The 13,438-nt window shown below is 43.8% G+C and overlaps 1 protein-coding gene across 1 annotated transcript in view; it reads right to left on the bottom strand.

Annotated features, from left to right (window-relative positions):
* Nucleotides 1-3,458: 3,458 nt before the first annotated feature.
* FBXO32 (F-box protein 32) overlaps nucleotides 3,459-13,438 on the bottom strand; it is a 31,732-nt gene continuing 21,752 nt past the window's right edge. Inside the window, exons 7-9 of the mRNA XM_074942956.1 lie at nucleotides 9,449-9,631; nucleotides 8,072-8,215; nucleotides 3,459-6,035 (exon numbers count right to left, since the gene is read on the bottom strand). Coding sequence (XP_074799057.1) covers nucleotides 5,946-6,035; nucleotides 8,072-8,215; nucleotides 9,449-9,631 — 417 coding nt within the window. The 3' untranslated portion in view covers nucleotides 3,459-5,945. The remainder of the gene's footprint in view (nucleotides 6,036-8,071; nucleotides 8,216-9,448; nucleotides 9,632-13,438) is intronic.

Below are 13,438 nucleotides of genomic sequence, written 5' to 3'. Positions count from 1 at the left end.
TGAAACCTAGCCAGGCATCCTCTTCTATATAATCTTCCTGTCTTAATGACCGTTTGTCATTCAGTTATTTGTCTTCCTGAAGAGTTAACATGTCAGGCTAAGGTATTCCTTGTGTTTAATTCCCCATCATCTGATCAGACACCTTTGTTCTGATCATGCAGTCACAACTTGGGCTAAAGTCCTTTTGATTTCAATTGCAGTTTTCTGATTAAAAGTCTTCAGGTTCCCAGGGCCAGAAGATATATTGCTTATGTAATCCTCCAACTTGGAGTACCAATGTGAAAACTACATAGCTTAGAAGCAGCTGGATACATGTGAATCATAACTCATTTAGGGTGAAATATGCTCCTTTGCAAGGTCTATGCATCACTTAAGTCCCATTTAACCATTGACCTTTTATTGGCCCTTACTGAAGACAATTGCATTAACCTTCTTTTCTTTTGATTTACAAGAAAACAGTGGATTTATCCATTCTGGGTATTACCAAAGCACCTGTTGCCATGGTATTTAAGCTCTGGATAGACTTGCAGGTGAGTCTTTCAATTTACATTTGCGAGAAGCCTACTCACTTGAAAGCAACAAACAACTAAATACCAAGGTTCACATTGTTTGAATATTTATTGCAATTCAGTGTCAAAGACAATTTACAAAAATACATCACTGTTTGTACCAAACCGCTGTAAAAATCGGAATTGAACATGCAAAGAAAAAAAAAAAGTGTGCAAATAATTTATACAGGATTTTAATCACACAATAATACGAAATAGGAGTCTTAATACACAAGGTATGCTTTTCACTTCATACCTTATCTAGTTACAGCTTTATTTAAAAAGGAAAAACAAGCTTCCTTTTCACATATAAGCAGGTATTCATTATTACTGTAGATTAGCCCCTAAAACATTAGTGCATTTGCAATTTCTAATTAAAATGTTAACTCTGGAGCTGCCCTGTTGGCACTATACACAGCCAGTGATAGCCAAAAAGGGCCAGACTATCCTCAGTTACAGCAGCGGGGTCACACAGGTGAAAGGGCTATGTGTGCTCTACAGAGTGCCAGAACAGGGGTGTTACTTAGGTATTCAAGCTATTAATATAATGGAGACCGTCAAGAAGAGGAAAGATGTAGTGTCCTTGGGGCCAGACCCTGCAGAGAGCTGAATGATCCAGAGCAATGAAGTCAATGGAGTGGTGAATACTGATGAGGTGCTGAGTACATTGTAAATTAGGCTCCACTTAGGAACTTCTCAACCTCAGAGGCAGCAGAGGGCTAGTCAGTTCAGAAGAAGGGACCTTTACAAGAGCCATTACATGTAGAAGGAAAGCCTTTATAAAAAGCTAGCTTGTCTGTACACATTACTATGCTAGACGACAAGCAGAACTCCAAATGCTGTTGCAAAACTTTTAAACTGATTATGCATCAAATCCACAGGGAGGGTGTGTTTTTGCCAACAAGCCAGCAAGCAAGACTAGCATTTTAATTTAAAGCCATTTTTTGGCAAGGTGCTGACCTGTGAAAAGAAGCAACAGGTTACTAAGAGCCCCCCCAAAAGTACATGATGGTTTACTGTAGCGAACAGAAGGTTTAAGCATGAGACATCATCCAAGATTTATTAGCTACTCTACAGTATTTGAAATGTTCCTGGTCTATTTCAGTTGTAGCTACTGAGGGCCAAAGAAGTGGCTGGGCAGAAAAAGCTAGTTTACTACCTGCGTATGTTCTAGAAGGAGTTGGTTGTGCAGCCAGACGGAAATGGGAACACAAACATTAGTCACTACAGGAGTTCAAAACAGGGGGACAGCAATCTTCCCATTTACAGAACGTGGCATGGTGCAATTAAACGTTTACATATGAAGCATGTCTGTAGAGCAGTACAAGGTTTCCTAACGATTTTACAAAACAGAAGTAATAACACACTTAAAAAAACCCAAAAACAATATAGGATGAGGTGCACACATTTTATAATCAAACATTAAAATACCAAACCATCATTAGTATAAACTGCTCAGCTTATGTACAACTGAAATTCAGCCTCTTGAAGTGATGGTCACATTCAAATAAAACTCAAATACTCCCCTCTAGGAAACTGAAATGCAAAATTCTCCTCTCTTCCTTCCCATGCCCCCTCCACTGTATGGGGTGGTTTTAAAATATCTGTATTGAGCCATATTCAGCTCTGTTGCACTGGTAAATGGCTTCAATGGAATCACTCTGCATTTATGATGCTAAAGGCAGAGCACAGACCTTATTTCATAGTATTGAAACCCTAATGGCAACCAAGGTAAAAGGCTGTTTGGAAAGATCATCACCAATGTCATGTTCAAACACAGAAAGCCTGTTTTCAACTTACAGTAACTTTGCCAGAATTACCCTGAAAATAAAGAGGTCCCTTTTATGCCAGAGTAGCCTTGCACCCTCCTGCCTCAAACCCACTGTTACCACTCAGTTTTCATTCTCCTGTCAGCCCAAGTCACGCAGATGCAAATAATCTACTTAAATAAAACTGATGCCGTTGTAAGTGGTCAGGCTAAGGTATCTGGGCACAAACAGTGGTTGTTAAAAAGGAATCATTTGACAGTAATTAACCATTTTGGGAATAGGAAAGACTCACGAGGAGATCGATATCAGTAACCACTGCAGCAATAAAACAACACTATGAGGCAAGTTCTATTTCTTTCTCTAGCAGACTCATTTAATGAGTTACACTCCTTAATAGCATGCATTACGTTTCGTTTCATACTGTAGGTCTCTGCCTCTGGTAACCACATAAAAGCAGGTTCTCTCGAAACACCACAATCTGAAAGTGTCAACGTGTAGACAAATGTTTCTCTTAAGGTCCATGTAGTGCTTTCAGATCAGAACCTGCACTTTAAACTTCAACTGCTTTACCAAACATTAGCTAACGGATCCTTACAGTGGGGCACTGCAATAAGTAGTTATTATCCCCATTTTACAGACTGGAAATGGAGGCAGAGAGAGTGTTTTCCCCAAAACTACAGAAGGAAATGGTTGCACAGCCAGGACTAGAATTCATAAGTTCCTGACTCAGAACCCTGTGCTCAGACTATATCTATTATATATGGAATGGTGAACATGCTGGGCCAGAGTCAGTCCTGGAGTTAAATTCACTTGATGTCAGTTACATAGAAGAGGAACTTGCTCCAATAAATACAACCTAAAAGAAAAGAAGAGGAGGACTTGTGGCACCTTAGAGACTAACAAATTTATTTGAGCATAAGCTTTCGTGAGCTACAGCTCACTTCATCGGATGCATTCAGTGGACTGTAGCTCACGAAAGCTTATGCTCAAATAAATTGGTTAGTCTCTAAGGTGCCACAAGTCCTCCTTTTCTTTTTGCGGATACAGACTAACACGGCTGCTACTCTGAAACCTAAAGTAAGTATTTTACAGGTTGAAACACCAATTGCTGGTATGTCAAATTTGACATTGCAAATAACAACTTCTCTTTAGGTTGGTTCACTGGGAGTAGATGGGGCAGATGGATGGGGAAGGGGGGTGGGAAATCAGACCTCCAAGTAGAGGGCACAAAGGTTATAAGGGTACTTTTAACTGCTAGAGAAAGGAATAACATGGATCTTGACACACAACATCACTACTTCAGTCACTTCCAAATTACTGCCCTTAACACTCCCTTCTCACCAAGTCAAATTCCAGTCTCATTTATACCCACACAACCTCACTGACATCAACAAGGTTGCATGGGTGCGAATGAGAATAGAAGCTGGCCTCCCTTATTCAATGACACTAACACCCACAACTAGAGTTTCATTTCTCCAGGTTAACTACCTCTGAATCACTTTCCACTCACATGAACATACCTCCTCTCCCCCCCTGAGACCAAATTTACTTTTTGAGTTTGAGTTGAGAGCAGATGGAGGGAGGGAAAGGTCCCTGTCTTCATTTTATTCCCTTCTCTGCATAATACAAAATGATTTCTGATGGGAGTGTCTCTTGCCCTGCCTCTGAAAGAGATTTCTGGAAGAACCAAACCTTCTGCCTTTGGAATGCAACAAATGGCAGTTACTGTCAAAGCATTCTCCTGGATCTCCCCTCACCAGGGCTGCAGTCCCCAGCCCCACTATTCAATCTAAACTACTGAAAGAGCATGCAAAGTGATTTAGTTTGTAAAAATGCAAACACTGTTGCAAAAACATATATAAACAGCTGCAGAAAAGTGTTAGAGATCAATTATAAAACCTGTAAAAAAAGGAACAGACTATTTAATAATTAAACTCAAGTAGTTCTTCCTGATTTATCCTGAGTATTCCTCTTCCTCACAACTCTTTTGTCCATACCATACAACCTACTAATGTTTGTCTTTCTTAGTCACCTTGCTTACGTGCTCTGCGTACAGTGTTGGGAAAGTGCTGTCTGTGAACTCTGCTGTAGAACAACTGCAAGTATTTTTCCTATGTAGGCTTTACAAACTTTTATACATGGACTGGAATCTGCCAGATCAAGTTTGTCACATTCATGAGTTATACATAATAAAGGAGATTAGAAGTTTGGCCATTAATTTCAGTGGGACCAAGATTTGTAAGCACTAATTCTCACTGTCTCTCTGTCAATCTGGCACTGGCAGGGAGATGGATGAGATAGAAATGATCAGGGATGTCAGGTGATTAGAAATCCTATTTACCCTAAGGACTGACTGTACCCTTATTACACTAGGACTCTATGGCTGGCTTTCCTCGCTGCTTTTCCTGTTCCTTACAGCAGTTACAAACAAATGGTACTTATCTTATATGTTATGAGCCAGATCCTCAGTGAATGTAAACTGGCACAGTTCCACTGGCCCCAGCGGAGCTTTACCTAGTTAGACCTATCAGGAACCTGGTCCTATGGGGCTGAGTCATCTCTTAGTTACACCAGTTTTGACTTTATTTCAGTGGAGTTACACGGGGTGGAGGGAGTCTGACCCAGTGAACCAGATGCTGATCTCAGACAGGTGTAAATCCAGAGTAATTCCACTGAAATCAATGGAGTTATGAATTTACACTAATGAGAGGTTAGCTCTGGCTCCTTATCATTCATCCATCATGCACCTGCCTTAAATACAAATCCTCACCCTTGGTTTGTTTTTTTTTTTTTTGGCTTACTCTTTTATAAAGACAACAAAATTAAAAGAGGAGGGAGTAAAATCTTAGGTATTTCTAAGGTGCTCATCATCTGGGCATTCAAGCACTGAGTACAGCAAGAAAACTAATTAAAAAAGTAAGCAGTAACATAAGAAGAAGTTTGCTTACGGTCATAAACATCATTTCCCTTTAAATCATTGTACAAAGTATAACAGTTCACATTGCATAGTGGGTTATTGTTTCAAAGGTACTCTATTTATTCGAGGTAGAAAATGGCGTGGTGTGTTATTTTCAGTTTTAATTAGGATCAAACCCTAGATGTTTTGCATATTTCTGAATGCATCCAATTTTATTCTTTTTAACATACAAGTATGATTAAAACTCGTTGCAGGGAATTTTTCCCCATAAATATTTTAAAAATGTCGTATTTATAAATAAAACCAGATGGAGGAGCAGTTAAACAGTCCTACTCTCATACGTCTTTCTTTTCATTTATTAGAAACTGAAAAAAATATAGAGTTTTCAAATGGCCATGGGGCAAATTCAGTTTTAACTTCTAAACAGAAAGAAATTTCTGTCCTGTATCTTGTACTCTGATAATAAAAAGGTGACTTTTTACAACATTGCCTATACACGCCAGTCTTGTTAGAAGTCCATATTTCTTAAACATCAAACGTCAGCGAGCAATTTCACCTTTCGTCTCGAAGATCCTCTTGTTTGCTTGACTCAGGAGCTTCAAACAAACAAACAAACAAACATCGACATTTACACTATTTACAAGTTCAGTGTCCAAGCTGAGCCCTATAAAGTGTCTTGTAAGAATACGATATGCTGTGAAGAACCAGGGTTCAGAATCTGAACAAGTTGATAAAGTCTTGGGGTGAAAGAGAAGTGGAGCAGCTCTCTGGGTTGTTGGCTGTGCAAGGATGATCAGTACCCTGAAAAAAATAATCCAGTCAGAGAGTGGCCACAGAACTAGCGTCACAGCTTTAACTGGTGTACAATGCTCTGTGTGCCACATGCTGCACATCCCATTTGCAAACTGATAGATTAGAGTGCAGAGCTGAGAATACTATAAGGTGGGCGTACAACTGGATGTAAAACTGTACCCAAAGAGTAGTTATCAATGGTTCACTGTCAAACTGGGAGGATGTATCTAGTGGGGTCCCACAGCCCAGGGCCACCACGCTCTCTCTGCCCCATGTTACCGGGTGTGTGTGGAGGGGTGCTCTGTCCTTCTCCCGCTGCGCCACCCTCCCCCCCCCGGCACGTTTGGCCACTCTCCCTGGCAGCCAGGCCCAGGCGGGAAGTGGGAAGGAGCCACTTCTCATGCAGTTCAAGCTGGCCAGTCCGGGTCACTGCTCCGTGCAGTGCAGCAGCTGTCTGAGAGAGCCTGGTTGGGGAGGTGGCAGTGGGCCACTCCCTGCCTGTGCCCGGCTTCTGGAGACAAGGGCCGAGCGAGCCAGAAATGTGCTGGGGGGTGGGGGAGGGGGTTCTGGCTCGCTCAGCCCCTGTCCCTGGCACCCAGGCCTGGGTGGGAAGTGGCCCACCTCTGCCTCCCCAGCCGGGCTCTCTCAGGCAGCTGCTGCGCTGCACAGAGCAGTGACACAGAGTGCTTCTCATGAGAAGTGGCTGGTCCCGCCCCCTCCGCTCCCCGCCCAGACCCGGCTGCCAGGGATTGGGGCTGAGCATGCTGGGGGGCAGGTGCAGCAGGAAGACAGCATCCTTCTCCCTAGCAGGCTCATCTGGGGGGCAGTTGACCCCGCATGTCCCCCTATACATTGCCTCTGCTGGGGCTCGTAGTGGATCACAAATTGAATATGAGCCATCAATGTGATGTTCATACAAAAACGGCTCATGATCTGTATCTAAGACATGGGAGGTAGCTGTTCCACTTGGCACTGGTGAGGCCTCAGCTGGGAGTACTGTGTCCAATTCTGGGTGCCACACACGAGGAAAGACATGGACAAATTGGAGAGTCCAGACAAGAGCAACAAAAATGGTAATGGGTTTAAAAAAAATCTGACCTATGAAGTAAACAAAAAAACCCAAAACCCACAACCCTGGGTAGGTTTAGTCTTGAGAAAAGATGACTGGGGGGTGGGAGGGAGAAGGACAGACAGGAGAACAGTCTTCAAATATGTTAAGGACTGTGATCAGTTGTTCTCCATGAAGGGAGGACAAGAAGTAATCAGCTTAATATACAGCAAGGGAGATTTAAGTTAGATATGAGGGAGAAGTTTCTAACTATAAGGACAGTTAAGCTCTGGAATAGGCTACCAAGAGAGGTTGTGGAATTCCCATCTTAAAAACCTCCAATGAACAGCTAAGACAAACGCCTGTCAGGGATTGTCTAGGTTTACTTGGTCCTGCCTCAGCACAAGGGGGTGGACTAGATGAGCTCCTCAGATTCCTTCCAGTTCTACTCTTTATAGGAGTCTATAACAAATGTTATACTCTCCTTTGGCAATGAACAGGTCAAGGCTGGGCTTTAGATTTCAGGGACAGTTATCAATTCAAGGGAGAAGGGTGACAAGGATTCAAATTCACTCTCCCACTCATCTCCAAGGGACAGAGACCTGATTTGGCTGCCAGTTAAATTAGTGTCAGAGCAGAGTAACTCTGAGGTCAATGGAGTTATTTCAGATTTACACCACTGTAGTGGACAGCAGAATTTGGCCCCAGGTTTCAGTAAATGCCTCAAATTTGCTGTAACACTCCAGGAGCCCTCTTCTCCCATAACAGGGTGAGAAAGCCCCACTAGATCCTGTAGGGGAAAAGATAAGGCCCCAGAGAGTAACAGGAAAATGTGAAGGAACTTGAATTGAGAGCAAGCAAGTTTTAAGTGGTGGTGGACTGATTTTTGGAGCAGGTCAGCACTTGCAACTCTCATTAACTTGAATTAGAGTTGTGGGCACTCAGCACTTCTGAGAAATCAGGCCCTCAATCAATTCTACCAGCAAAATACCCATACCTTCCAGGAGAGGATGTGGCAATGTCTGCAGAGCTGCAGTGTGTCTCCATACTGCTCTTTCCTCGGGTAACACCTTATAAGTTTAAAGTACATCTTCTTCCAATCCAGCAACCCCTTCTCAGATAAGATTATCCGTTTACGAATCTAAAAATCAGAGTAAGAGTGGACTGAGTGTACATGAGGGCTTAGTTTTGTTTGCAATATCACTTCAAGACCTTCCTCCTCCTCCTGCACATAGTAGCCAGCATGTAATTCTGGCTGATTGCCACATGATCTCATCTGTAGTAGCAAGAGAATCTGTTCTGAGCCTCTCCACATTAACAGTCTCCTTATTCTAAATACACTACACAATATCAATACTAGAGACCAATCTTATCTTTTACACAGATTCCTTCCTGTTGCACATTGCTATACAATGGCTCCAAGGGCTTCACCATGATTCAGAAACTCTAAAAATGACTATCGGGGTAACAAATTTATCCCATGTAGTGGTTTCAGGAATTAAACTGCGTTTCTTTTCTGCACAGATATATCTTTAAACCTGGAGTTGCAATATTTGCTTGTGAGACATTCACTTTTAGGACATCGTCATTAGTGGTGGAGATCAGATTTGGATCTATTTGTCACACCATGTGACATATAGTCAATATAGGAAAAAAAATATCTCCCCAGAATCCAGATCTTCAGCAGACGTAAATCTGTGTAGGTTTGCTGACATCACTGGAACAATGCTAATTCACACCAGCTGAAGATCTGGTCCCCCAGTTTGTGTGTGTATATTTAGTGCCTATGAATGGTACCAGACTGGCAGCCCTAGAGACTGAAAACCTTTACCCTCAAAACAGATACAATATAGCAACAGGGTTAGCTTCCCACCAGTGGTTAGCAACTCAGACTGGGAGGGATCTTCCCACTAAAGGGCAAGAGAGGATAGTTCATGGTCCAGTCAATCCTTGGCTACTCCATGGAGACTGTCAGCAACGCTGCCAGTTGCGATGATGGGTTGTTTGAGGTGGGCAGTTACTGTTGGGAACTACACAGACACAGAACTCCCTAAACCTATGGTACAAGTAGCAGTGGTACCATCCTAGGCCATGCGGGTTGGTTAGCAGCCTAGATTGGAGGAGGTGCGTGTGCATGTTATTGATGCTACAGCCCTCTATTTCAGGCACCAGTATGGTGGCATTTACAACACTATCAGAACTTCCCCTCAGGGACAACCTTTATCGCCATTGTCTTGTCAGCCCATATGAGGGACTCGCAGCATGCCCCTCAGAACCAAGAAGCAGTCAAACAAGGAAGATCTGTCTGTGTGTGTTCAATCACAAATGGGTTACAACAGGAGACTGACTGAGGTTTTAACTTTCATCCCATTACCTGTCGGTCTGTGAAATGGTATTGGCAGAGCTTTTTCCACAGCAGCCGGTCCTCACTGAGCACTTGCAGTTCAGGGGCCACTTGCCCAAGGCTGACAAGGTCTCTCCCATCAGTTAGCCGCTGCATGATGTTTAATTGTAAACACAATGGCAGGTCTGTAAAGGTCATTCCTTTAAAAGCAGGCTGGAAAAAGAGTGTAAGAGCTCAGTTATGAAAAGCAGGCAATTCTAAATGGGAGTAATGTACTACTTGCTAAATATTTTATATACACAAGATACAGTGACACTGGATAATTTCCCATCCAGGGGACAGATCAGTTTCCCTAGGAGATCCTATGGTGGACTGTGGTGTTGTTGAGCCATTATTTCCAGTGTGAAAAGTACTCGTATCCACTGTTTACTGTGGCAGAGCAACAATTGTGATGTGCTATCAAACGCTGACTGCACGGTTTACTCCCCTCACCACTGGAGGGGAGGTTTATGGTGCCAAAGCTCCACTATAGTGGACCAGGGCATTACAGTCTCTGTAGGTCACTTCAGAGAACCGGAGGGGCAATACTGTTCCCTAGCAGGTTAAACCTCCAGTCTATACAGTTTAAGTCCCTTGGAAATTTCATGTTCTACTAAGACAACTGTGTTTTACTTTGCAGGGTCGCATGATCCTTATATTAACCAATTAAGAGATGTTCACTAGTAATGGTACCAATGAAGATTACCCTATAATTGTTTCCTACAACATTGCTGGCAATGCTACCTGTTACTCAGGAAATATTTAAGAGTATTTTTTTTTTAAATTGTTTCCTACAGAGAATACTTCTAGGACCGTGTCTGCATTGTGGATTTGCCTCAGTTACAGTCATCATTGCCTAGGAACCAGTTTAGCTACACCAATGCAAATCCCTGGTCTAGACCCGTGGTTCCCAAACTTGTTCTGCCGCTTGCGCAGGGAAAGCCCCTGGCGGGCCGGGCCGGTTTGTTTACCTGCCGCCTCCGCACGTTCGGCCGATCGCGGCTCCCAGTGGCCGCGGTTCACAGCTCCAGGCTAACGGGAGCTGCTGGAAGCGGTGGCCAGCACGTCCCTCGGCCCGCGCTGCTCCCAGCAGCTCCCATTAGCCTGGAGCAGCGAACCGCAGCCACTGGGAGCTGCGATCGGCCGAACATGTGGAGGCAGCAGGTAAACAAACCGGCCCGGCCCGCCAGGGGCTTTCCCCGCACAAGCGGCAGAACAAGTTTGGGAACCACGGGTCTAGACAATGAAAGTCACTATCTCTACCAGTAGCCCTTACCGCTGGGCTCCATACAGTGGCTCTGTCGGTCACACTAGAGGTTTGCACCTGTGCAGCTACATTAGTAACAGGATACAGACTGTTGAATTCAGGGAAAATCCCCAGTGCCATCAAGACCCCAAGAACCAGGAAATGGGCTCCAACTGCTACACTAGTGCCCACTCCTTACTCATGTGAGTAAAGGTTTGTAGGCTTGGGCTCCAACAGTGAAACAATGTTAAGAGTCTCAAATAAATGTGCCAAGTCTTTAGTTGCCCTTCCCCGTGATGCCTCTATTTTAAGTTGCAGTCATATCGCCCTACATGCAACTGGCAGGGCAGTTAACTGTTTAAAACAAAATACAAAGTGCTGATCAGCTGAGGAAAATTGTGTGGGACTATTTTTAAAATATGATCCCATCTCCAGTGTTTGGATGGTGTGTAGCAATTCAAAGGCATAATATAAATATTTATTGAAACACAAAAGCTCCCACTTCGTAACCCTTCAGTAAGCCACAGTTATTAGTCTATAACAGGGCCCAGTTTACTCTGCAACTCCACAGCAGCAGCATATGCTGCACAGCCCATCCATTGTGACAAAACTCTGCTAATCTTTCCTTAATAATTAATTTTCTAGCTCTTCTGGTCTCCAAGAAGACCATAAACAGACACAACTGCGTCTGTCAGTAGCCTGCAGCAATAGCTCCAAAAGGAGTGAACAATCCCACTCATCTCAGTGGGGTGTTGACTCTAAACTCTAAGGGTGATAATTTAGGATAATTACTGTTAACTATTTTGCTGCTAGTCATTGTAATAGGGACATCTAGCCAATATTCTTATCCCAGAATCCCAAGCAGCCTCCCACATACCGCCCCCAAACCTAAACAGTTTCTTACTCAACTTCCCTCCGACAACTTCTACAACGCAGTTTGGCATCCTCAATACAAAACTCTGAAGCACACTACAAATTAAAAATGTAAGTGCGTTGCATAACTAAATTCCATATTGAATTATAGAACACAGAGCATACTGTAAAGATTGCATCATTCGTGTATTTCAATTAAATTTAAAAAACAGCAAGGTTTTTATTGACCTAGAGTTGGTGCAACAGTCTCCAATCTGCTCCATTGCGGCGTGACAGAATCTCTGTCCCGGGCTGCAGAATTTAGGTCAAGTTTTCTGTGGATAACACAGAAGTCTTGTATATAATTTACTAGTGTCCTCAAATTCCATTTACTAATAACGCTGCACTTTTTACAAATGAAACGCCTATGTAAGTCAACAGGAGTAAAATGTGCAGGACTAGGCTCAAATGCCTTGAACTTAATAAAACACCTGTGCAGCTTACTAATGAAGTCCATGTGACTCAAGCACATTCTTCAGGGTTTTGCTGAATCAGGGCCAAAGACTTATCTGCTACATTGCAAACATTTAAGAACCCACTCTAGATCAGACGAGTCCTGTGTTAAAAAAAAACCTGTCAAGAAAATGAAAGTTAAGCTAGTAAGTACTACACATGCTCAGTATATATTTTTCAAGCTTTAGACTCCTTGGCTGTTAAGACATTTTTTCTCCTTCTGAAATACCAAAAGCATTTGGTCCACTTGCAGTCAGTGACCAACTGCCTGTAATACTGCTCTCCTCCTCCTCCCCCTTTAAACACAGCTGCTTTTGTTCAAGCTTGACAAGAAATCATCTTCAATGGTGTGAAAATTACATTTTTTGCAAGCTCTACAGCTTGAGCCATTAAACAATTTTGTAAAAGAAAGATCAGCCAACCACATTTAGGCCAATAAGTAAATAAATGTATGTAACACATTCACGCACACACACTTCAGTTCCCAAGTGGTGCTATGATAGAACCTTGGCCAGGATTGATAGATTTTTTGAACTGGTCTTCAGGATTTTCTAACCTGGCGGTATACTGGCCCGGTGCTGAGATAAAATAGTTTTAACTATTGAGTCAAGCAGCTGGATCCTGATCTTGCAGTCAGCTCTGTGCAAGCAGAACCCTGCACCCTCAAGAAGCCCCACGCACAGGCACCAGCTTCCTCTGTGCTCAACCCCCCACCTGACCCCTTATCCCAAGCCCCCTGCCCTGCCCTGCCTGCCTGCCTTGCCTGCCTCGCCTCGCCTCGCCTGCCCAGTTCCACCCCCTCCCCTGAGCATGCTCCATTCCCACTCTGCTCCTCCCCCTCCGTGCCTCCTGCACTCCGCGGAAGAGCTGATCAAGGTAGGTGGTGGGAGGGAGGGGGAGGAGTTGATTGGTGGGGCCCCCGGCAGGCAGGAGGTGCTGGGGGGGGGGGAAGAAGGGGAACTGGCTGCCAGTGGGTGCTAAACATCCACTAATTTTTTTCTGTGTGTGCCCGAGCCCTGGAGCACCCATGGAGTCGGCACCTATGGTCCCATGGAAGTCAGTGCGTGTCTGGTGGCACAGAGATAATTGCAGGATTGGGGCTGTAGGGCAGAGCCCAGAGAAGCCTCCTTTCCCAATTGTCCCTTAACTTCCCTCTCCCACCCCAAGGTCCTTGTACTGCAGCTACGCTCCTTCAGGGTTCCCTAGATAGTGCTTACCCTGCACACATTTTGAAATTACTGAGGCAAGCACAAGCACCTCTCTTGCCTATTAGCAGCAGCCAAGCATGATGCTTCTTTAGCAGCCTACTGGGGAAAAATTTGTTTTTCCAATTAATTTAGGCCCATGTCCTGGTGTCACTAAGGTCAATG

The sequence above is a fragment of the Natator depressus genome, chromosome 2 (assembly GCF_965152275.1).
Source record: "Natator depressus isolate rNatDep1 chromosome 2, rNatDep2.hap1, whole genome shotgun sequence".
NCBI classification, from domain to species: Eukaryota; Metazoa; Chordata; order Testudines; family Cheloniidae; genus Natator; species Natator depressus.
This window is presented reverse-complemented; position numbering and strand designations above follow the sequence as displayed.